The sequence below is a fragment of the Eulemur rufifrons genome, chromosome 7, assembly GCF_041146395.1.
Source record: "Eulemur rufifrons isolate Redbay chromosome 7, OSU_ERuf_1, whole genome shotgun sequence".
NCBI classification, from domain to species: Eukaryota; Metazoa; Chordata; class Mammalia; order Primates; family Lemuridae; genus Eulemur; species Eulemur rufifrons.
Window position 1 is genome coordinate 277,019,690 of NC_090989.1, and position 26,120 is coordinate 277,045,809.

The 26,120-nt window shown below is 37.0% G+C and overlaps 1 protein-coding gene across 4 annotated transcripts in view; it reads left to right on the forward strand.

The window, feature by feature from the left end:
• Positions 1-26,120, forward strand: part of GAPVD1 (GTPase activating protein and VPS9 domains 1) — a 74,261-nt gene that overhangs the window by 31,564 nt on the left and 16,577 nt on the right. The window contains exons 5-18 of one of the 4 annotated variants that reach the window (XM_069476780.1): positions 362-448; positions 1,572-1,706; positions 1,851-2,040; positions 5,758-5,918; positions 10,785-10,914; positions 12,015-12,140; positions 14,290-14,463; positions 15,972-16,112; positions 17,124-17,258; positions 17,709-17,828; positions 21,602-21,679; positions 21,807-22,177; positions 24,731-24,818; positions 25,776-25,856. In XM_069476780.1, coding sequence (XP_069332881.1) covers positions 362-448; positions 1,572-1,706; positions 1,851-2,040; positions 5,758-5,918; positions 10,785-10,914; positions 12,015-12,140; positions 14,290-14,463; positions 15,972-16,112; positions 17,124-17,258; positions 17,709-17,828; positions 21,602-21,679; positions 21,807-22,177; positions 24,731-24,818; positions 25,776-25,856 — 2,017 coding nt within the window. The remainder of the gene's footprint in view (positions 1-361; positions 449-1,571; positions 1,707-1,850; positions 2,041-5,757; positions 5,919-10,784; positions 10,915-12,014; positions 12,141-14,289; positions 14,464-15,971; positions 16,113-17,123; positions 17,259-17,708; positions 17,829-21,601; positions 21,680-21,806; positions 22,178-24,730; positions 24,819-25,775; positions 25,857-26,120) is intronic. The other 3 variants (XM_069476781.1, XM_069476782.1, XM_069476784.1) reach the window with 3 other exon arrangements.

Sequence of the window (26,120 nt, forward strand, 5' to 3'; positions counted from 1 at the left end):
CTTGAAGTAGTTTAATGAGTGAGTCAGCTTTTACAATTAATTTAAAAATTTCTAAACACGTGAAAAATACAATGTCAGAAACAAATGTATTGTACTTTTATTTCCTAATCTTAATCATATGTGTTGAAGAGAAATCAAAGTAAAATTTTCTACCTCTTCTCTATAATTCTTAACCTAAAAATAATAAAAGGTGACATAAACAAGATACATGTTTTATCAGGCACCCACTTTTGTATGCCCAGTCAAGTGGTGTGAATGTGAATATGAAACAGAGTTTTAGAATAGAATATAAGTGCTTTCATAGAGAGGAATTTGTGAGTCTCTATAGCGCATGTCTCCTTACCACTGCTTTGGGTTGCAGGTTGGCCGCCTTTTGCAGCAGTTAGCAATGACTGGGTCTGAAGAGGGAGATCCTCGAACAAAGAGCAGCCTTGGAAAATTTGACAAAGTAAGAATGAATACTATACTATGTGAAATACTATTTAGCGGAAATTCTGCCAAAGTATTAGTGAACATAATTATTGGCTATAAATCTTGTCCTTAGATGATAATTAAATTCGGTGTTCTTTTAATTAGTTACAATGTTGGATCAGGAGAATTTAAAGAAACATGTCACTAAAGATTATTAACTCTCACAGAAGTATTAAGGAGATGCTATTATAATGAGAATCAAAGAGCTATTAAGATTTTTATTTTATTTTTGAGACAGTTTTGCTCTGTTACCCTGGGTGGAGTGTACTGGCATCATCACAGCTCACTGCAACCTCAAACTCCTGGACTCAAGCAATCCTCTTGCCTCAGCCTCCTGAGTAGCTGGGACTACAGGCACACACTAAGACTCCTGGCTAGACTCCTGGCTAATTTTGGCTAATTTTTCTATTTTTAGTAGAGATGGGATCTCACTCTTGCTCAGGCTGGTCTCTAACTCCTGAGATCAAGCAGTCTTCCCGCCTCACCTCACCTGGCCAAGATTATTTTATTTTAAAAAGTTTGCTTTTAAAAGATTGTCACTAAATCAAATCTATAGATATATGAATCAGCAATAATTGTATGATTTTAAGTATATTCCATAAGCTAACATTTATAACATTGTTCAGTTAATTTAGTTAAATAAAATTTTAATCAGTCATATTTTTGAGTAGGTTTTACATTCAATCTGGTTTAAAATTCAAGGATTATACAGTGAAATTTCCCTTCCACCTCTCATCTCTAGCCTTTATTTCCTCCCCAAAAGGTTCCTGATGTTATGTCTTTTGTGTCTCCTTCTAGAGGTCTTATATATACACAAGAAATTCCTAAATGTACTGTGTTCTCCCATTCATCCCACCCCTCCCTTTTCACAATGGGAGCATAGTGTGTATACTGTTCTGTGTCATGTTTGTTTTGCTTAACAGGATATCTTGGAGATTATTCTGTATCGTTACATAAAGAGTTTACTTTTTAACAATGTTTGATAAAATACGATTTTTGAGACATTAAATTTCTTGTGTGCTTGTCCACCTTAATCAGAAATTTTGTTCTAGTATTTTAAAGGGGAAGTATTTCACTGTGATCTTTTCCTGTTTTAACAGAGCTGTGTTGCTGCTTTCCTTGATGTTGTGATTGGGGGCCGTGCAGTGGAGACCCCTCCAATGTCTTCTGTTAATCTTCTGGAAGGGTTGAGCAGAACTGTGGTTTACATAACCTACAGTCAGCTTATTACTCTGGTAATGCCTTTATTGTTTAATAGGATTTTCTCAAAAGCCTTGTGGTTAAGCATAAGCAGAGACATAGATGAGTACGTTATATGAGAAATATATATTGTGTTTGAAATATTGATTTCACTAGCTAATGTCCTATATTTTTGTCAGGTCAATTTTATGAAGAGTGTGATGTCTGGAGATCAACTGAGAGAAGATAGAATGGCTCTTGACAATTTATTGGCAAACCTACCCCAGGCCAAGCCAGGAAAAAGCAGCAGTTTAGAAATGACTCCTTACAATACTCCTCAGCTATCTCCAGCAACCACTCCAGCAAATAAAAAGAATCGATTACCTATAGGTAAAGAGAATTTCTCATATTGGAGCTTTCCATTAAATTTAACATGTCTTTATTAACCTTTGTTATTGCTCAGTGTTTTGGAGTATAGTCTTAAATAACATGGAAAAGTATTTCTTTTCATGTTTACTGATGAAATTTCAATTTCTAAAAATCATACCTGGTTAGTTAAGGTTTATCAGTAGATGTTAGCTTTACCTAGACATACTTTTCATAAGTAATTGAAATCATGCCACTCACAGTATACTTTGTTTAAATTTTAGTGTCTTGGCTGGTGGCTTACGCCTATAATCCCAGCATTTTGGAAGACCAGGGTAGGAGGGTCACCAGAGGCAAGCTGTTTGAGACCAGCCTGAGCAACCTAGCGAGACCCAGTCTCTATCCAAGGGAAAAAAAAAAAAAAATTATTTGGGATGGTGGTGCATGCCTGTAGTCCAGCCACTCAGGACGCTGAGGCAGGAGGGTCTCTTGAACCCAGAAATTTGAAGTTACAGTGAGCTATAATCGTGCCATTGCATTCTAGTATGGGTGACATAGTGAGACCCTGTCTCTAAAAAAAAAAATTCAGTGTCTTGGGAAAATTTTGAAAATGTTGTAGTCATTTTTTGTTATGTAGCCCTCTTCTTTCTACAAAGTTTTAAATAATAATATTATTTTAGAAGTTTCCATCAATAAGGTGGAAAATAATAGTTACTATTTTTTCATTATTGTTTTTATTAATAATCAGTTTTTTGTCAATTGAGCTAAGATATCTCAATGTTATAAAGTAGAAGTTTCATTTATTTTGTTTTTTTTTTTTTTTTTTTTTGAGACAGAGTCTCACTCTGTTGCCCGGGCTAGAGTGAGTGCCGTGGCGTCAGTCTAGCTCACAGCAACCTCAAACTCCTGGGCTCAAGCGATCCTACTGCCTCAGCCTCCCGAGTAGCTGGGACTACAGGCATGCGCCACCATGCCTGGCTAATTTTTTGTATATATATATTTTAGTTGTCCATATAATTTCTTTCTATTTTTAGTAGAGACGGGGTCTCACTCTTGCTCAGGCTGGTCTTGAACTCCTGACCTCGAGCGATCCACCCGCCTCGGCCTCCCAGAGTGCTAGGATTACAGGCGTGAGCCACCGCGCCCGGCCTATTATCCATATATCTGCCAAAAAATTAATTGAGCATGTACTGTGCACCACACATTGGGTAAGCACTTTATAAATGTTGTTTCATTTCATCTACACAAAAATCCTATGACAGTAGGTATTATCACCATCTTGCGCATGAAGCACTGTATTACACTGGTGATACAAAGAGCATTAGGACATGCCCTTACTCTGAAGTCAGCTACTGATAGTTTAGTTGGGGCAAACAAGAAAAGACCAGTGCCTGTCAGTATACTAAGTGTTTGGATGGAGATGAGCCCCTCAAGGGGGTCAGGGGACACCTAACTTAGGCACTTGATGGTGGTATCAGAAGATCTTTTCTCTTGAAGGATGAATGGGAGTTAGACAAAGTAAACAAGACAGGTCTAAAGTGTTTAAGCCAGGGGACCAGCAGTATTTTAGTGCCTGCCTAATTATAATAAGGATCTCAGCAACACTTAGTGATGAATAGTTTTTGTTTTTGTTTTTGTTTTTCTTTTTAATAGAGAGAGGGTCTCACTCTGTCACCCAGGCTAGAGTGCAGTGGCATGATCATAGCTCAGTACAACCTCAAACGCCTGGGCTCAGGTGATCCTCCTGCCTCAGCCTCTTAAATAGCTGGGACTAAAGGCATGTGCCACTACGCCTGGCTAATTTTTAAAAATTTTTTGTAGGAACAGGGGTCTGTTGGTCAGGCTGGTCTCAAACTCCTGGCCTCAAGCCATCCTCCCCCCTTGGCTTCGAAAAAAGTGTTGGGATTACAGGTGTGAGCCACTGCAACTGGTTCTACCTTACGTTTAATGTAGTATGGAATTGTGTTATCAACAGGAATATGGCATCATGTTCTTCAAGTCTGTGGCTTTCTTCATCATCCCAAAATGTCAGTTTTCATAATTAAAAATAAAAAAAATTGAAGTGTTATACTTAATGGTTTTTAACATTATGGGCTATTTGTACTCTGTTAACATGAAGAAATAAATGATTTTTGGTAAATAAGAGATTTCCCCCCCTATTCACTGCTGTAAATTGCTGTAAATTAGTTTTTTAAATTTCACATCATCAAAAAGTGTCATTAAATAAGGATCTGATGGAAAATAAATTTCAATTGTTTGCTCATTATTATTTTTTGTATAGTCATGTGATCTGGTCATTGCATTTATTTCATATTTTTAAAAAATGTGTCCATTGTTCAAAGGGTTGATTTTCTTTCTATTTAATGCTTTCGCAACATAGGACAACAGTTAGTAGCCATCACTGCCTGGGATTCCTCAGCTACCAATCTTACTGCTCATATTATAATAATAACCCCGTTTGTTGGGTAATAGGCTGTTCTTCCTCTTCTTATATGATTTTATTTAAGAAATAGTTTACAAAAATGTGCTTTATATGCATGTTGCTTTTGCTTTATGTAAATTGCTACATGAAACTTGATTACTTGCATTTTTATAAATTATAGTTATAAAGTTTGTTACTTAAGATTCATAGCCCTGCTCACGAAATTGAATTTAAGTTGATAATTCAGTAGGATAATGAGGGCTGGCAAATAAAGATGTGAGTGAACCTGTTTTAGACTTTTGGAAATTGGTGTGTGCTCTGAATTTTCAGACTAAAAGTGTTTAACGAACAGATCTACAGTGTTGTGAGGTGATTGTTTATCTTTCTGTCAAGTAGATTAGCTTTCACTGAAAGTGACGTTGAAAGACTTTTGTTACCATAGAATGTTTTTGCTTTATGTCTGTACTGTTGATTATTTTGCACTGAAGAGAATTTCTATTTAGTATTCTGGTTGTATTGAGTTTTATTGCCCTCTGAAAGAAAATGAAAAATATAAAACTCATAGAGAAATTGTCACAAACTGTCTAAATCTTTCAGTGTCCAAAAGTTTTTGAAAGATTTATGAGATAAATTATTTTAGAAGAAAGTATTACTTTTTTACTTTTAGATAGAGGTAAAAAACCAAGAGTAATTGAAACCTTTATTACTTTAAATTGTTTCCATAAAACCAATAGGACCTTGCATTCAAACATAAGGAGATCTTCTCTCCTACATCTTTAGAAAGAGGTTAATACATTTCTTGGGAGAAAAATGTGCTTTGAAAAACTGATTCTTGTTTTGTCAAAGGTTGCCTAATTAAATTATATGACTTGAAATGGCTATCAAGTTTCCATTTGAAATTTTCTAATGCTTAAGTCCAATTATTAGTATGGGAGATCTCTGTCAGTTAAATCATTTTACAGAAAAAATAGTAAAAATGTCTTTAAAAAATAAGAAATAAGGTAATGCTTTTCTTGTCACCCAAGTCTGAAATTGATTGAGACACGTTTGCCGTTCTGCATGTGTGATCATGCGTGGACTTAAATCACTGTCCTGGTTATCAGTTTGAAGGATAAGCTGTATGTACTAGTCATCACTAGAGTAACTGGGAGGATCTAGTTTTTGGTTTTGTTTTGTTTTTTCCTTATTTATGTTTTTACCACTCTTTTTTTGTGCATGCGCAAATGTTCTGCACTAATAGGAAATATAGTTTCATATTTAGTGTGCTATTTTCTTAATTTTGTCTTCTCTAAATTATTTTATTTGAAATTTTTTATTAGCAACTCGGAGCAGAAGCCGCACCAATATGCTAATGGACCTACATATGGACCATGAAGGATCATCTCAAGAAACCATCCCAGAGGTACAACCAGAAGAGGTGCTGGTCATTTCCTTAGGGACAGGGCCCCAGCTTACTCCAGGGATGATGTCAGAAAATGAGGTATGAACATACATGGTCACATGCTTCTATTAATCAGTATTGATGTTTTAGTCCATTTCGGCTGCTATAATAAAACACCAAAGGCTGGTTGTCTTATCACAATAGAAATTTACTTCTCACAATTCAGAAGGCTGGGAAGTCCAAGATGAAGGTAAACATAGTGTCTATGGAGGTCCATTTCCTGGTTCATACAAGGTGCCTTCTTGCTGTGTCCTTGGGCCTATTTTATGAAGGCACTAATTCCATTCAGGAGGGCTCTGCCCTCATGACCTAGTCACCTCTGCAAAGGCCTAATCTCCACATACCATCATCACCTTGAGGTTAGGATTTTGACATACAAATTTTAGGGGGTACAAACATTCAGACCCTAGCAGTGAATTTAATGCATGTTCTTCATTATCTTCAATGGGCCTACCATGACACACCATCATGTGTTGAGCATTTGATGAGCAGTTGTGGGGGCCCTTCACATTAGTACATCTGTGGCACTGAAGTTGGTGAATAGGTGCAAACAAAAGGAATTTTCCTAGTAATAGTAGAAGAAAGAGGAAGCCAGGAAACTGTGGTGTGGAAATTGAAGAAACTTTTGTAGTGACTTATAGGAAATGTTTTATGCTTGTTTTCTTTCTTGTGGTATACTAGTGATATTCCTGCTTTAATGAGCCCAAATTCTTGAGATAAACTATCTGTTCTTTGGCTGGTCAGGAAAAATTGGAAGAGAGAACTGAAAAGAAAACTAAGAAAATAAAATGTTTTAAAGAAAGGGGGTTGGAGGTATGGGAATCAATTTTAAGATATTTGTAACAAAAGAGCTTAGCTTAGAGGCAAATGGGAAGAAGAAGAAATCTGGACTCTATTCTCACAGGGCTGGGTGCAGTGACTCCCACCTGTGATCCCAGCATTTTGGAATGCTGAGGCAGAAGGATTGTTTGAGGCCAGGAGTTCAAGACCAGCCTCTGCAATATAGTAAGACCCTGTATCTACAAAAGAAAAAGAAAAATTAGCTGGGTGTGGTGGCATGTGTCTATAGTCCCAGCTACTCAGGAGACTGAGGCAGGAGGATCACTTGAGCCCAGGAATTTGAGATTATACTGAGCTATGATCATGCCACTACACCCCAGCCTGGGCAACAGAGCAAGACCCTGTCTCTAAAAAAAATACACTCCATGAGCTAAGGAAACCATGAGCAAAGAACTGAGGGAAAGCAAAAGAACGTCATCTCATCAAACAGAGGATATCAGTAAAGTGGTAGAAATTACAAAAAGGCGCCATGTAGAAATCCTGGCATTGAAAAGTACAATAACTGGAATGAAAAATACACAAGGAGTGTTCAACAGCAGATTTGAGCAGGCAGAAGGATCAGGGAACTTGAAAATGGATCAATTGAAAATGTCTGGTCTGAGGAGCATAAAGATTACAAGAGACAAAGAAAGACATTATATGTTGATAAATGGTCACTCCATCAAGACGATATAGCAATTATAAACATACACACACCTAACAATAGCCCCAGAATATATTAAGCAAAAGCTGACAGAATTGAAGGGAGAAATAGATAGTTGTTATACAATAATAGTTGGACAGTTCAGTACCCCACTTTCAGTAATGATACAACAACTAGACAATAAAATCAACAAGGAAATAGAGGACCTGAACAATACTGTAATTAGACCTAATATACATGTATAGAGCACTTCACCCAGCTACAACAGAGTACATATTCTTGTTAAGTGCATGTGAAACATTCTCTGGGATAGACCATATATTAGGCTATATAAGTCTCAGTAAATTAAAAAAAGTTGAAATCATACAAAGTATCTTCTTTGACCACAATGAAATAGACCTAAAAATCAATTAACAGAAGGAAATTGGAAGATTCACAAATATGTAGAAATTAAACAACACATCTTAACCAATGGACCAAGAAGAAATCAAGGGAACTTAGAAAATACTTTGATTTGAAGAGGAATGAAAACAAAGACACAACATACCAAACTTTGGGTGAGAACAGTGCTTAGAGGGAAATTTATAGTTGTAAATGCCTATGTTAAAAAAAGGAGAAAAATTTTGATCAATAAACTAACTTTCCACCTTAAGGAACTAGAAAAAGAAGAGCCAACTTTCAGCTATATGAAATTGTTCTTTTCGTGGGTCAAAAATTGTTGGATGTCAGTGTTTTCATGTGTTGTTTTTTGGGGGGGATGGTATAGATATGATTTCTTATTAGGGTAAGGGATTTGACTAGATTAGTGTTTCTTTTCTTATGTTTTAGATTAGTGTTTCTTAATGGAGGTGGTATTAGAATTCTGGGTAAGATAATAACACTTTATTTGGGGGGACTGTTCCCTGCATTGCAGGATGTTATTTTCCTTTTTGTCCAATGCCCCTGGGACTAAATGCCGATAGAATTCTCCAGTCATTATAACAACCTAAATTGTACCTGCAAAAGGCCCCAGGAACGATTTCAGTCCCCAGCTGAGAACTAGTAGGTAGATGAACCCTTAAAGTTCTTTCAACTCTGAGATTCTGGGGTTTTAGTTTAGCCTAGAGTTCACAGATTCTCTAGTTTAGTGGGATGACATTAGATTTTTTTTTTTGAGACAGAGTCTCACTCCGTTGCCTGGCTAGAGTTGCCTGGGCTAGAGTGCTGGGGCGTCAGCCTAGCTCACAGCAACCTCAAACTCCTGGGCTCAAGCAATCCTACTGCCTCAGCCTCCCGAGTAGCTGGGACTACAGGCATGCGCCACCATGCCTGGCTAATTTTTTCTATATATTTTTAGTTGTCCAGATAATTTCTTTCTACTTTTAGTAGAGACGGGGGTCTTGCTCTTGCCCAGGCTGGTCTTGAACTCCTGACCTCGAGCAATACACCCACCTCCCAGAGTGCTAGGATTACAGGCGTGAGCCACCGCGCCTGGCCATGAAATTAAATTTTTGTATTTTATATCCCAGTGTGACTGGTTTTGAACAATAACTCTGTATAAGGTCACAAAATTGCTTGCCCTTGGATATGATTTGGGAAAATATCTGCATAGCAGTGTGATCCTTTTGTTTTCTGTTGATTCATACCGCTCTCCAGGCCTTGTGATGATTTTTTTTCCTGAAGTTTCATTTCACATCACTTACTATGGTGAGTTTAAAGGTCCAAGTTATCCTAAAAATACAAAATTAAAAATTTTTATGTCTATTTCATTTCAAGCAAATAGGAAAAAAGTCTATTTTTAATTGACTTTTTAAAAAAAGAGATGGGGTCTTGCTATGTTGCCCGGGCTGGCCTCAAACTCCTGGGCTCAAGTGATCTTCCCACCTTAGCCTTCTGAGTAGCTGGGAGTATAGGTGCCCACCACCACTGCGCCAGGCTTTAAAGGACTTTTTAAAAGCATTGTATGTAAATTTATAAAACCATTAAAAAACATTTATTCTTTTAAATGCAAGGTCAAAACCTAGAGGGTATTTTTTTGTTTTTAAAAATTATTTAACTGAAAAATTACATATATTTATAGTGTACAACATGATGTTTTGATACAGATATACATTGTGGAATGGCTGAATCAAACTAATATATGCAGTACCTCCATACTTATCCTTTTTTTGTGATGAGAGCTCCCTTTTTCTTTTTAAGTGAAGATACTATTCTCATATTCCAGCAACAGCTAAGTAAGCCACTGACTGTGAATTCAAGTTCTGGATTCTTTTTTTTTGAGACAGAGTCTTACTCTGTTGCCTGGGCTAGAGTGAGTGCCGTGGCATCAGCCTAGCTCACAGCAACCTCAAACTCTTGGGCTCAAGTGATCCTCCTGCCTCAGCCTCTTGAGTAGCTGGGACTACAGGCACTTGCCACCACGCCTGTCTAATTTTTTTGTTTATTTTTACTTTTAGTTGTCCGGCTAATATTTTCTCTTTTTAGTAGAGATGTGGTCTTGCTCTTGCTCAGGCTGGTCTCAAACTCTTGACCTCAAGCAATCCTCCCACTTTGGCCTCCCAGAGTGCCAGGATTACAGACATAAGCCACTATGCCCAGCCAGTTCTGGGTTCTTAAACTGTGCTATGTGACTTCCAACATAGTGCTCAATTCTTCATTAAGGTGGAGATACACATACAATGTTGAATTATGAGGCTTATAAGGAGTAGTGAGAAGTAATTATGTTATTTGGAAATCAGCCAGTAAATAGAAAACATTATTAAAAGGCCATCACCTCTAAGCTGGAGATGGCTGTGAAGTCATACTTCAGCTTCTGGCTTGGACTTTTGTGACCCTGTATGTGGTGATCAAGTAGAGATTCAAACTAGTTGGATTAAATTCTGGTGCCTGCAAGATATTAATAACATGATTACATCATGTTTTCTTCTGGTTGAATTCATTTATTAATTTCTGAAAAAATATACTGCAAATTCAATAGGTTATGTGCTATACCAAATGCTTTGTGCGCATCTTTTTATTTAATCCTCCACAATTCCATGAATACATGCTCTTACTATCATTTTATAGATGAAGAAACTAAGACTTAGAGAGCTTAAGTAATTTATCCAGTTTACATAGCTGACACATGGCAGAACAGGAAGGACCAGCCTGTTGACACCACAGCCCTCCGACTCCTCTACTCCTAATCCCTGCTCGTCTGATATCTGATTGCCTGTTCAATCTCTGACGCTGGTAGGGCAGTGGAAAAAACATAGCTTCAGTTGTTTTAACTGATACACTTTTATTCCACAGGTATTTAAAAGTTTGACAGACCTTATAAATGGGGTTTCAGTTAAAAATGATAATTTAAGATTAAGAATGGCTCAAATATGCATTTGTTGTGGTTTGTTTTCTTATCAATACTCTTTCAGTTGATAAACCAAAATTGGTCTTTTATTTTTCAGGTCCTAAACATGCAACTCTCGGATGGAGGACAAGGAGATGTCCCTGTTGATGAAAACAAACTCCACGGTAAACCTGATAAAACCTTGCGCTTTTCCCTCTGCAGTGATAATCTGGAAGGAATATCTGAAGGTGAAGGGTTACTTCATTCAAGGAGTTGTGTGATTCAAGTAATATTTTGTTTTGTGTTCTTTAAAGGAGCCTTATAAATTATAATTATACCATCTGTTCCTCTCACTGAGGAGAGTAATGAAGATTTCCTCTAATGAGCTTGAACAGTTGGCTGTAAAGATCGTTTCTTGAATAAAATTAAGATTTTAAGATGCCTTTGGTCATACAGAATGGAGAAGATATAACTCTTCATTCAGACTTAAATTAGAATAATAGCATGTTTTGTTTCTCCTCTATTAGTATATACCAAAGCTTATGGAGCTCCTTTAGTAGGATATGACGCATGTCTAAATGGGAAAAATGGACTTACTAGTATTTCAGGATGTTGTGTATACTCTCAGAGTTCTGTATTCCTTTATTTTGACACTTACATACACCTTTATGAAGGAGGATACAATAGAAATAGGAATAAAAAAGAAAATTAGAAGCCAAGACTGTGAAGTGAGAATGTCATTCCACTATACTAGGACAAATTTTTTAAATGAAAAAAGTTCTAGTTTACTGACATTTAAAAAGAACCATAAAATGCAATAACTTCTTTTTATCTAACTTTTCAAAAAATTTCATAAGTAATGTGTATTCATTTCAGAAAATGGAGGAAATAGAAACATCTATAATTTCACCATTCTGTTAATAGCAGTTAACATTTTGGTTTATTTATAGCAAAATTAGGTTTATGCTGTTTTGGTTGATAATATAGCATTAACACTTCCCTTTGTAATTTAACATTTTTAAATAAGAATTTTAATGGCTCTTTAACTTCAAAGGAGCATATCATAATTTATCTCAACATTCTTCTATGATTAAACATACAGATTGCTTCCACTTTTCAGACGTTACAAGAAGCTTGCAACAAACAACCTTAGATTAATTTTTGATTGGTTTCCTAAATAAATTCCTGGAAGCAGAATTACTAGCTCAAAGGGCATGTATTTTTTTAAGGTATAAATACAGTATTAAAAGCACTTTAATAAGTCTTTTGTCTCTTATCAAGGCATGAAAAATTGCCTGGTGGCTCATGACTTTTAAAAAGATTGCTGACAGGATGAACATTTCTCTAGGTCCTTCAAATCGCTCCAATTCAGTGTCTTCTCTAGACCTGGAAGGGGAGTCTGTATCAGAACTTGGAGCAGGACCTTCTGGGAGTAATGGAGTTGAAGCTCTACAGCTCTTAGAACATGAGCAAGGTAAAATGAAGTTGAACACGATTGTTTAAGTAGCAAAGAATTTACCTGATTGTGAGATAAGCAATGTGTTTGCATGTAAGCTGGCTATGTTCAGTAAGATAATAAATTTAAGTTGATTATATAAATGACCATTAAACTTGCATTTATTCATAGTTTTTTCAGTTCTTAAAAATGTGTTTAGTTGGTAAGTGGGTGTTTAGGCTTAAATTACATAGAATAATTTATATGAATTACCTTAAATTCTATAATATTTGGTATTTCAATTCTGTAATATTTAAAGAATATGGTAGTAAATATTCAGGGCTGAAGGAACTTAGAATAGAGAGAGAATGGTATACAAATGATGCAAAGTATCAGAAAAGTGCTTTGACAGTTCTGAGTGAGTGATACCCTGTGGTTGAAAGTGTAGAGAAAAGAGGCCTGGCACAGTGGCTCACGCCTGTGATCCTAGCACTCTGGGAGGCTGAGGTGGGAGAATCAATTGAAGTCATGAGTTCAAGACAAGTCTGAGCAAGAGCAGACCCTGTCTCTACAAAAACTAGAAAACTTAGTTGAGCGTGGTGGCATGTACTTGTAGTCCCAGCTACCTGGGAGGCTGAGACAGGAGGATCACTTGAGCCCCGGAATTTGAGGTTGCAGTGAGCTATGATGACACCACTGCACTCTAGCCTGGCCAACAGAGTGAGACTCTGTCTCAAAAAAAAAAAAGTATGGGGAAAACTTATTGGAAGGAAATACTAGCTTTAAAGGCTGGCTGGCATTGCCTTGGCAGAAGTTGGAGGTAAATCATTCTAAGTGATGGACTAGTGTAAGCAAGCCAGAGAGGTGGGAGCCATAGTATGTACTCAGTTGTCAATTAGGGAAATAGGATGAGGTAAGGATTGAAAAGTGGGTGGATCCCCATTGTGGACAGAAGGAAGTCTATATTTTAGTAGTGAGCTGGAAGCCATTGAAAGCTTTTTATTAGATGAGGATAAGGGGGTGAGGAGCTTTAGGAAAAGATAAATTTGAAAAAGGTTTTTTAGCTTTGTTCATTTAAAGACAATGCCCTCAACTAGGTTTGAGGCAGTGATTCTTGGACTTCATTGTGCATAAGAATTACCTGGAAACTTTTTAAAAGTTCAATTTCCCAAGTCTCATTTCTAGAAATTTTGCTTCTGTCCATTTTAGAAAGAAAAGAATATTGCCATTGGAGTGTGTATGGCTTGAAAAAAGTAATGCTCTGTTTTTATTGATTTGGTTTATTAGTGTATCAGTTAGGACTAAATTTCTATCAAATAATACGGAAACCTAAAATAATACAATAGTCCCTTTTTGTCCATGTTTTTACCTTCCACAGTTTCAGTTATCCATGACCCAAAAATATTAAATGGAAAATTCCAGAAATAAACAATTCATAAGTTTTAAATGTACGCCATTCCATCCAGGTTATGAATGATTGCCTTGTCCAGCATATCCACATTGTATACACCACCTGCCTATTAGTCACTCAGTAGCCATTGTGGCAATCAGATTGAAAGAACATGGATTATATAGGGTTCGGTATTATTTGCAGTTTTAGTCATCCACTGGAGGTCTTGGAATGTATCCGCCTTGGATAAGGGGGCACTGCTGTATTAGTTTATAACAGAAGTTGAAGTTGAACGAATATCACCTCTATCATAAGCCTTCTGGGTGATTCTGATACAGGTGCTTGACAGTATACGTTTTGTGAAATGCAAAGTTAAGAAGTGAATTGAGGGAAATTGGTTTAGGGAGGACAGAAAACTCTAGAATGCAGAGGGCAGTTACCCAAGTCATGTGAAAAACATTTTTAGTAGTTAATTATTGCCACAATACTGCCATATAACCACCCCAAAACATTAATTCTGATCTCAAGTATATAGGTCAGCATGTTGGTTCTTCTGATTTGGATGGGGCTCACTCATGCATCTATGGTCACTGGTGGTTGGGTAGGGACCTCTGCTAATCTTAGCAGGAGGTAGCTTGGTCACTAGGGAGCTGGCTGGTGTAGCTAGGTCTAGGATGATACACTATATGTTTAGTAATGATGTAATTTGAAGTTCAAAGATATAAAAGTTCTTTAAAGTTGATTAAAAATTCGTAGCTGTGCTACCATTTTTAAAATGCTTAATTTTGTTTTTGATAGCTACAACGCAAGATAATCTTGATGATAAGCTAAGGAAGTTTGAAATTCGTGACATGATGGGACTAACAGATGATAGGGACATATCGGAAACAGTGAGTGAGACTTGGAGTACAGATGTCTTGGGAAGTGACTTTGACCCTAACATTGATGAAGATCGCTTGCAAGAAATTGCAGGTAACTGCTATTTAATATCTCTGGAAGATTGCTATCATTCATATCCACTCACCTTTCATAGGAAGCAGCGATAGTGCTCTGACAAACACTCTGTGTCAGCACCAACCTGGAAACTGATACCTGTGGGGAACAAGTCACATGGATACATTTTTCTTTACTTAATGTTTTCCCTTTCAACATTCATCCTACCTCCCCACCCTCCAAATAATAGAAAATCCAGTCTTTTGAATTAGCTTCTGGTCAAGTCTTGTTTGGAGGGCATAATATATGTTCTTTGTCTGTTTCTGATGAGTATATTCTCCTTTCGAGACTAAACACCTTACCTTAAGATGAAAATTCTTACAGATTATAGGCATAAAATTTTCAAAATAATATGATACTGATGTTTTCTCAAAAAATGAGTTCACCTCTGGAAGGATTCAGTTCCAAAGGGTAACCACTTTTGTTTTTCTTTTTTAAATTTCAAATTTATTGAGGTGCAATTTACATACATTAAAACCCTCTTTTGGATACCATTTTATGAATTCTGAAAGATTTATACAGTCTTGTAACAACCATCCTCGTTTTCTTTTTAAATCATGGAAAATTTCAAACAAATAATCAAATGAGAATGGTATCCAGTATACCCATCACTCAGCTCCAACAGTTAGGCACACGTGGCCAGTTTTGTTTCACCTGTTCTCCCACTTGCTACCCTCTTCTCCCCACACCCCATTATGTTTAGGTACGTTCCAGATATTATTGTATTTGTAAATAGTTCATGATATATCTTTAAAAGATAACTTTTACTGGTAATTTTTTCCAATTTTTCTTCATGCACTGAAGTAGAATTTTTCTTTTATTAGGCTTAATCAAAAGTAGTGGAGCATTTTGAACTTGAGTATTATTAACACAGGCATATAATAATATTTAATACTTTGTATTTTTAAGCCGTGTAAATAGATTTCTTAATTGGTTTTACATTACCTTGTTCTGAATCCCAAACTAGTATTGTTCCTGGCAGTAAGTTGTATTTGAGCAATAAACTGTATTTGTAGTTGAATGAGTGCTATGAAGGAGATGGGTACTTTTCTGGAAATGTGTTTTATTGCTCTGAATGTGGCTGATGTGCTAGGAGAAAGCATATTTGGCCAGTATAACTTTCTGTGTTTAAATCTCTCTGAGTGTTTTTAATCCCTGTAGGACTATAAATTATAGATACTAAGGACACATGTAAAATTTGCTGAAAAACCAAAGTAAAAACTAGTTGAAATGACTTGACCTAATGATGTGTATTTTCTCTATGGAGAGTCAAAGGTGGACAGGAGGAAACTGATAAAAAGGAGGTTGTGTCATTGTCAAGTGGGAACTTTGTGTTTTAGTGCTGTGCTTGATTAAAATTTTTCTTACCTTGACTTCTTTCTTGTGGGTGAAGACATTTTGTTAGCTTAGTGTTTGGCTTTTCTCCACTATGACTGTACTTTCCATCAGGATCTTTGTTAATCCTTTGCTGCCCACTGGTTATACAGGTGCAGCAGCAGAGAACATGTTAGGCAGTTTGCTGTGCCTCCCAGGTTCTGGATCAGTGCTTCTTGAGCCCTGCACTGGTTCTACAATATCGGAGACAACAAGCGAAGCTTGGAGTGTAGAGGTGTTGCCAAGTGACTCAGGTTAGTATGCTATCATCATTTGTTTTTTCATTTACACAGAAGTTTTAAATATAAGGTATCCTAATTTCTATATTTTGTATATTTTGCCAAATAGACGTTTGACAAGTTTGAGGTAATCACACTTGCTAATAATTTCAAATGGAAAATTAGTGTAGGGCATATTCGGCCCATTAAGAAAAAATGCAGTGTTGGATAGCATAGGTTAAGATGACAGGTGCTTTCTAACCCTGTGCTCAATTATTTTGGAAGGAATTATCAATATTTGTAACTTGTCAGGGTTCTGTGTGGCTCATTGGGTTCGGTATCTTCTATTAATAACTCATCACAGGATGAGAGCAGCAACACAGATCAAACCCTGAGTGGCTGACTGCTTGGTAAGCATATTTAGATTTATCACAAGGAAAAACTTGACCCTTTAAAAGATATGTAATGTGTTTTTTAAATATGTTGAAATTGAGGCTCTGTAGTCCTGAGGATACTTCTGTGCAGGGTTATTACAAATGTATTAATATATACATAAAGTGTTTTGTATGTACTCTATTTTTTTTTCTCATTATGAAGACATGTCTTTGCCTTCAACTAAATGTCAACTACCAGAATGCAAACACAAGTAACTATATCTGCATTACATTCTATGTGATTTATTTGGCTCAAGGCTAATTAAGTAATTCTGACATGTATTTTATTAAACCATTCAGACGTGCTAGCCTAGAGACAAGCTATTCCGTACTCTCTTGTCAAGTTTACATGTTAACAAATAGCATACTCTATGAGATTAGTGATCTAGAAACAGAGTTTTCGTCTGTGGACAGTCAACTGGCCTATATTGGGATGAAAATCACAATCTCAACTACTTCATCTAACTAACTTTGCTAACTGGCCCAGACTTAGAAATCTGTTTACACTGATTTCATTTATGGCCCTGGTAGCTTTATTTCTCTGAGTCACAAAAGCTAAAATTATGGTGTGCTAACAGAATCACTGATACAATACCCCTTGTCTTCTCTTTAGAGGCCCCAGACCTAAAGCAGGAGGAGCGCCTACAAGAATTGGAAAGCTGTTCGGGACTGGGTAGCACATCTGATGATACAGATGTCAGGGAGGTCAGTTCCCGCCCCAGCACACCAGGCCTCAGTGTTGTGTCGGGTATGTCTGTCTTGTTTTAAGGAATAGGAATTTGAAAGTGTTCCTCCCATCCACCCTTATTTGTGAAGTTGATACAAAGATATGTTTTATTTAAGAGATGAGCGATTTCCAGGAAACAAAATTATTTCTATGGCACTTTAAATCTTTGAAAACTTAATGTATGGCTTTATAGAGCCTGTTGAAGTAATAGGCAAACAGTCCCTCTACAATTCTTTCTAGTCTTAGTAGCCTCTGCTACTTTACTCAGATATCACATAATAATTCTGACTATGTTGTATAAAGCAAGGTAAGTCTATTTAAGCAATAGTGTGATAAAGAATATAATACTAAACAACTCACGTGTATAGAAGTGGGACACAACCAATTTGTTAATGTTTTCCAAATCTCATATACTTTTTGTGTGGTTATTTTGTTCTTCTTGCTGTTTATTTTTTACTATTTTTTTTAAAGGCATAAGTGCAACTTCTGAGGATATTCCCAATAAAATCGAAGACTTGAGATCTGAGTGCAGCTCTGATTTTGGGGGTAAAGATTCTGTCACTAGTCCAGACATGGATGAAATAACTCATGGTAAGAAAGGGAATTGAGAATGACTTAAAAATAATCATGTTCGTAGTTGAAACTGGCATTTTTACCCATTGCTTTTGAGGATATCAATTGGTATAGCACTTTGGGACATAATTTATCAATACATATTTAAGGCCATAAATGTTCACATTCTCAATTTGGTCCAGTTAGTTCCACTTCTAGAAATCAGTCATAAGGAAATAATTCCATGTATAGAGAAAAGTCTTATGCACAGAGATGTTCTTTATTAACATTTATGTTGGGAGAAAATTGGAAGCAAGAGTTGAAAAATGGAATGGCTAAGTAAATTTTGATGTAGCCATTTATTAGAATTCATGTAGCTATTTTTAAAATGCTTTCAAGATATGAAATAACTTGGAGAAATACCTAGAACATAATATTACATGGAAAATTTATTTGATAGAATTTTACATGCAAGATAAAACATTAAAAAACTTATGCATTGAGAAAGAACTGGAAAGAAATACCAGAATGCCAGCATTGGTTTTATGTGTTGGGCAGTGGGTTTTGAGGTATCTTTTCTTTTTTACAATTTTTTGTTGTTGTTCTAAACCAGGGTTTGTTAACCTCAACACTACTGACATTTTGGGCTGGGTAATTTTTTGTTGTGGGAGTCTGTCCTGTACATTGTAGAATGTTTAGTGGTATCTCTGGCCTCTACTAGGAGTGTATACCTACCTACTGGGCTTGTGACAACCAAAAATGTTCCAGACATTGCCAAATGATCCTTTGGGGGGTGCCAAATAGCTGCCGATTGAGAACCACTGTTTTAAAACAACAGTCTCAAAGTGTGGTCTCCATAGACCCCTGACAGTCCTTAGAAGAGCCTTTTGGCAGGCGGGGGGTGGTAGTGGTGGAATATGAGGCCAAAACTATTTTCATAATAAAGATTATTGTCCACTTCCATTGTGTTGACATTTGTACCGATGATGCACCAGCAAAGGAGGATAAAATTTACTGGGGCCTCAGCATGGTGCAAGGGCACCAAACCGTACAAGTAGTCACCGTATTCTTTACTCACAGTTTTAAAAAAAAGTTTTACTTATGAATGCCTTTGATGAAGTAGTAAAAATTATTTAATTACATCTCAACCCTTGAGTATACATCTTTTTATTATTCTGTGTGAAGAAATAGGAAGTTCCTCAGTGCATTTCTGCTGCATTCTGAGATATGGTCAAATGTCTCAAGGAAAAGTGCTCGTATGATTATTTGAGCTGTTAGCTTAAACAGCTAGGTTTTTTTTTTTCTTGTTTGTTAACTTGTTTTTCATAAAATACCATTTTTACTTGAAAAAATAACAAACTAGTATGTGTGAATACATACTTGGGTATTTGGTAGACATTTTCTTGAAAATTAACAAAGTGAGCCTGTTACTTAAGAAAAACAACTGACAGAGTAGAGTTTGTTGCCAATAATAAAAATCAAAATTTCAGGCTGGGCATGATGGCTCACGCCTATAATCCTAACACTCTGGGAGGCCAAGGCAGGAGGATCGCTTGAGGCCAGAAGTTCGAGACCAGCGTGAGCAAGAGCGAGACCCTGTCTCTACTAAATACAAGAAATAATGAGCCAGGCACGTTGGTGCAGACCTGTGGTCCCAGCTACTTAGGAGCCTGAGGCAAGAGGATCACTTAAGCCCAGCAGTTTGAGGCCGCGGTGAGCTATGATGACACCACTGCACTCCAGCCTGGGTGACAGGATGAAACCGCATCTCTTAAAAAATAAATAAATAAAAATTAGAATTTTAGAAACTTGTATTCATCTCCATGAGCTTGACAGCTTCCTATTAGTTAAAGACTTTTCTGGTGAGACTGGTGGTGATATCAAGAACATGATTTTTCATATAATTTGATGAAATGTGTCAGCATTTGGAAGATCTGCATATCTGATTGAAACAATATTTCTAAATGACTAATAGGCAATGTTACAAAATCATGCATGAGTAAAAGATCCTTTCAAAGTACAAGATAGACCAATTAATGTTAATGTAACAGAGTATAAAAATTTCATTGATTTGGCTTCAAATTCCACCTTGTAGCTAACCTGTAAAAAATTACTACTTGTCAGGATTTGGTAGAGCATCAAAGAAGAATATAGGCCAGGCGCGGTGCCTCACGCCTGTAATCCTAGCACTCTGGGAGGCTGAGGCGGGTGGATCGCTCGAGGTCAGGAGTTCGAGACCAGCCTGAGCAAGAGTGAGACCCCGTCTCTACTAAAAATAGAAAGAAATTATATGGACAACTAAAATATATATATACAAAAAATTAGCCGGGCATGGTGGCGCATGTCTGTAGTCCCAGCTACTCGGGAGGCTGAGACAGGAGGATCGCTTGAGCCCAGGAGTTTGAGGTTGCTGTGAGCTAGACTGACGCCACGGCACTCACTCTAGCCCGGGCAACAGAGTGAGACTCTGTCTCAAAAAAAAAAAAAAAAAAGGAAGAATATACACAATTTTCTGAAAAGGCTATTAAAATATTGTCCTTTTATGTACTATACGTATGTGTGAGGCCAAATTTTTTTTTTTTTTTTTTTTTTTTTTTTTTGAGATAGAGTATCGCTTTGTTCCCTGGGCTAGAGTGCCATGGCATCAGCCTAGCTCACAGCAACCTCAAACTCCTGGGCTCAGAGGCCTGATTTTGTTTATATGCTTCAACCAAAACAACATATTGCAACACATTGAAAACAGCAGCAGATAGAGAATCTGCTATGTTCTAGTAGGCCATATGTTAATGAAATTTGCAAAAAGGTTAAATAAGGCTAGTCTTCTCATTATTTTTTATTTTGGAAAATAAGTTATTTTTCATTAAAAAAGATTTTATTGTGTTACCATTTAATGGGTATGTTTAAATGAATTAATAAATATTAAAACTTCAGTTTTAATTTCCAATATAATAAATATTAATAGGTATAACCAATATAAGCAAAGCTCTCGGGGTCAATAATTTTTAAAGATATAAAGGTATCCTGAGACAAAAATTTTGAGAACTGCTGTTCTAAGCTATCTTTCATAATGATACAAACTATAGAACAAAAGATGAAAAGGCATAATAGTACTGTATCGTTCATTATCAAAAAATATAGCTCAGACTAAAAAAGTTTAGATTAATAGTTTCTTTTTCATATTTGAAACTTTCAGCATCTGCATACTTAATCTATTTTGGTATTTCTACTTTTGGTTGTTTAGACATGCTTAGGGTACTAATCTTTGACTCTGTGGCTTAAAATAGTGCAATTTTGAAGTTAAAATTGGTTTGATGGTATAATGTAGTATTCATTTTTGTTATGGGTTCTTTTTAAAACTAAGTCATTTGCTGAGAGCGTGTTAGAATTTCAAGTTTTACAAATTTCTATTTATACCCGTTTGTAGGTAGTATTACCCGTATTTTTACAGACTGGGGAAAGATGAGGCTCAGGGAGGCTGTGACACTCTTAAAATTTTGATGGCTTAGGTCCTCTGGCTTTGTGCTGTCTGCATTAACCATAATAACATTTGGCCATCAGAAGTAATAGGGGTGTGGATGCTAGACCACTAAAATGTAATAAAAATCCATGTATGAAGATAATAAGATGAATTTGAAGTAATCAGAATTCGATATTCTTTATTTAGTTTCTTTTTTTTTCTGGTATGCCTCTCAACTTCTAATTGATCAAACAAGGACAACTGTCAAAAGAACACTTAGAACCCTTTGCACTGTTTGATAATTCTCCCTGTCATGAGTTCTGGCTTGGTCTCACAATTTGCCCTCTTGTTTCAGGCGCCCACCACCTGACCTCTCCTCCTTCTCAGTCAGAGTCTCTGCTGGCCATGTTTGATCCACTGTCTTCGCATGAAGGTAAACTAATGAAATGAACTTTTTGACTTTTGTCATAGACAGAACAAAGAAACCAAAACCCTTTGTTAATGCTTTTGTTCGATTAGTTGTGTCTCAGTTACAAAACTTCTTTTTTTCTGTTTTGCAGGAGCTTCTGCTGTGGTTAGGCCAAAGGTTCACTATGCTAGGCCATCACATCCACCACCAGATCCCCCAATCCTGGAAGGAGCTGTGGGAGGAAATGAGGCCAGGTTGCCAAACTTTGGTTCCCATGTTTTAACTCCAGCTGAAATGGAGGCATTCAAGCAAAGGCATTCTTACCCTGAGAGATTAGTTCGAAGCAGGAGCTCTGATATAGTATCTTCTGTCCGGCGACCCATGAGTGACCCCAGCTGGAACCGACGTCCAGGGAATGAAGAGCGAGACCTCCCTCCGGCTGCAGCCATTGGTGCTACTTCTTTGGTGGCTGCACCTCACTCATCATCTTCGTCCCCGAGTAAGGACTCCTCAAGAGGAGAGGTATGAGACACAGACCATGTAGAAAAATTTGCTAATTGTGGTTAGCTTTAGTGTTCTATCTGCCTGGTTCTATTGATCTCTGAAATTAACATGGAATATATAGATCTAGGATTAAGGATGGACAGTAGTCATGATTAAAAATGATTTGTCGGCTGGGCACAGTGGCTCACACCTGTAATCCTAGCACTTTGGGAGGTGGAGGTGGGAGGATCACTTGAGGCCAGGAGTTCAAGACCAGCCCGGGCAATAGTGAGACCTGGTCTCTACAAAAAATAAAAAAAAAAATTAGCCAGGCATGGTCATGTATACCTGTGGTCCTAGCTACTCAGGAAGCTGAGGCAGGAGGATTGCTTGAGCCTAGGAGTTGGAGGCTGCAGTGAGCGATGATGATGCCACTGCACTGTAGCCCAGGCAACAGAGTGAGATCCCATCTCTAAATAGATAGATAGATAGATAGATAGGATAGTCAATCTAGTATGCTCTCAACCATAGGAAATCTGTACAACTTTGGTTTCGTATTAATAGTAATACTGTCTTGCATTTTTATGACACTTAATAACTTTTCTCCAAGCAATTTTGTATCTGATGGTTTTGTAACCATCTGAGATGGTTAGATGAGATATTACTTTTTATGTTGAAACAATCATGAAGTTACAAAAAATTTGGAAGTACAGTAAAAGAACACTTCCTCTCCATTTGAGAGCAAGTTACCAGCCAGATGCTCTGAATATGAATACTTTAGTGTAAGTTTCCCACAAACAGGCACATTCTCCTGCATATCGTAGTACAACCATCAGCATCAGCAAACGAACATTGATACATCACTACCATCTAATTTTCACAGCCCATGCATGTGTCCCTGGTTGTTCCCATGGCATTTTTATAGTAAAGGACCCCTTTCAGAATCACAGGCTGCTTTTAGTTGTCATGTCTTGTTAGTTTCTTTCAGTCTAGGACAGTTCCTCAGTTAATATGACCTTGACACTCTTCAAGAAATCTACAGACCAGTTATTTTCTAGAATGTCCCTCAGTTTTGGTTTGTTTGACATTTTCTCATGATTAGATTCAGGTTATTCATCTTTGGCAGGAATATCACTGAAATGATACTGTTCTTTTCGTTGCATCCTGTCAGGTAGCACACAATTTTAATTACTCTGTGGTCTTCATCTGGATGAAGGTGGTGTCTTCCAGGCTTCACCACAATAAAGTTACTCTTTTTCGCTTTATAATTTTTAAGTGTTTTGTGGGGTGGGATAGTTTAAAAATATGTAACTATCCTGTTCTTCATCAAATTTTTAACTTATCTACTTATTAATTATATCTGTTGTCTCGTGGTTTTCTCTTTTAGTCAATGGGCTTATTACTATCATTTATTTTGAAGCCCAATTGTCCCTAATTTGGCCAGTGTGAGCCCCTTCAAGCTGCTTCTGAGTTCTTTTGACATGTCACTATTATTCTTTGAGAATTTCTTTGCTTTCTGGCACAAGATCTTACAAGCTGACATTGTACTTTGTCTGCCCTAGTCCCTGAATTAGCCATTTCTCTAAGGAGCCCTTGTTCCTTTTAGTGAAAAATGGTTTTTAGAAATTGAGATCTGGATACAGTGTTCATTGCTGTAGGGCTGTTGCTGTTTCCAGGACTTTTCAGTGGACAGAGCTAGGGAGTATGTGTGTGTGTTTATACACGCACGTGAGAAACCTGTTTTCATTATTTTCTGTGTATGCACTTATTTGATCAGTCCCCCTGTATGTAATCAATTTCTTATGCCCACTGGCATCTCCTCCCTAGCATAGATGCCCTCATCTCTCTGCTAGGGTTCTGATACCTCATTCACATGGATGCCCTTAAAGAGGGTATTTTTAATCTCAGTTTTGTAGATGAATAAAATGGAAATTAAGTGATTTGTTCATGGTCATTTGATAGGCTAGTAAAGGAATTACTGTCTTTGCCCTTTCACATTTCTTAATGATAACTCAGTATAAATGGTAATCAAGAAATGATCTAAGTTTAAGTCTCAGTTGTGCTACATACAGGCTGTGTAACTTTGAGGAAAATGGAAGATTACTTTTTTTAGTTTCATATTTCTCATCTATAAAGAGGGCTTAATAATCGGACCTGTCTCTTAAGGCTTCTGTGATGATGAAATGAGATAATATTATATATATCCCTATGCTCAGTATCTGGCATATAGTACACAATCGGCTTTATTATTATTAAATACTACTGCTACCATCTCCACTACCCCTCTAGAGTTTATTTGCTCTGCATTTATTTATTCCATATGTATTTACAGAGTACCTACTGTACACCAGTCTCTGTATTAAGCTTTTGGTTTACTAACATAATGAGATAGTGCCTGCTTTCAAGCAGATGATAGTCTGGTGTTTAAAAGGTATACTTCCATGTTCCAGAAGTTGCCTACGTGACAATAAGAACAGCTTTGTTTTAAGGCAGGCAAGACTGGTTTTTGTATTTCACAGACTTCTGAAATCCTTTTCATAGTAATTTATCCTGCTGCCAAACTCCAAATAAAGCATCCAAATTTTTCTACAGACTGAAGAACGCAAAGATAGCGATGATGAGAAATCAGACAGGAACAGACCTTGGTGGAGAAAACGTTTTGTTTCAGCCATGCCTAAAGGTAATTTTATAAAATATTAGAATGCTGTAATTATTAGCAACAAGAAGCAAAGCCATAAAATCTCTTTCAGAAAGCCAGTATGTCAACAACTCTGTGAAACTTGCTGGGCCTAAGTTTCTAGCTGTTTTGAAGATGTAGAAAATGGTTTCACTCATGAATGTTAAGGCAGAGCTTTAGAAATGTTCTTGTTCTTTGCAGGAAGTGGTAGTGATTTCATAAATGGAAGTCATGCCGGTCAACTATTGTTTAAGTATCATATACTATTGAAGTTAAACATAGGACTTTTGACATATGTATTGCTATCAATCACTGCAGGAAAATGGGATGCTATTGGTAATTAAACATTCCCCTGGATTGTTAATGTCCTGGAATAAATATAAGCTTTCTATGTCTATGTTCATTGAGAATGTTTATACTTTAAATATTAGTGAGTGTTTATTTTGGAAGGTAGTTGTATAAAATTGTTTGCTTTTTTGGTGAATAGCCTGGCATCATTTGAGTTGGCAGAAGCCTCTCGTCCTGAAAGGAGAGATCATCCAGGAGTAAAGCTGGGGACTTGGTCCAGAGGCCTCTTCTCAGCCCTGTGGCACTTAGGAACCGAGGAGATCTGCTTACATGCCACACTCAGGCCCACTTGAGGAGGAGGAGGAGAGAATGAAGCTATGAGTTTTCAATGTGTTGTCTTTGAGCAGAGGTGAAGAGGCAGTGGTTTTGATTTAGTCCCAATGGATTCCTATTAAATCATTCTTCCTATAGCAGATGACTCCAAAGCAGATTCTGAAAGCTCCTTTTAAGAAACTTCAATGCTATTTTAAGAACAATTATCAATCGACACTTGGAATTTCTTAGCTTTTAAACTTTTCAACTTCCTTTCACTTAGAAATGTTGGCACACCAGTTAACTTCCAAGTAGTGCAGTATGTTATATGTCACACTACTGACTTTATTTAATTTCCAGCTCCTATACCATTTAGAAAGAAAGAAAAACAAGAAAAAGACAAAGATGATCTGGGGCCTGACAGATTCTCAACACTCACAGGTTTGTAGACCCATGGACTTCCTGGCTCCTTCATTCCCAGAGCACATATTTCATAACACTTTTTCTTGGGTGCCATAAGCGTTGCCTTTTTAGAAGAGTGTGTCTGTGTGTGTATAGTGGGGAGTATGTTCTTCATAGCTCTGTGGTTTCCAGTTGGCAGCCACAGTGAATCTCAGTGTGCTCTTCCTGCAGACCGCCACCACCATCATCATCCTCATTATCATAACTTCCGTTTATGATGAGGCCCCTGATGCTGAGCCTCTA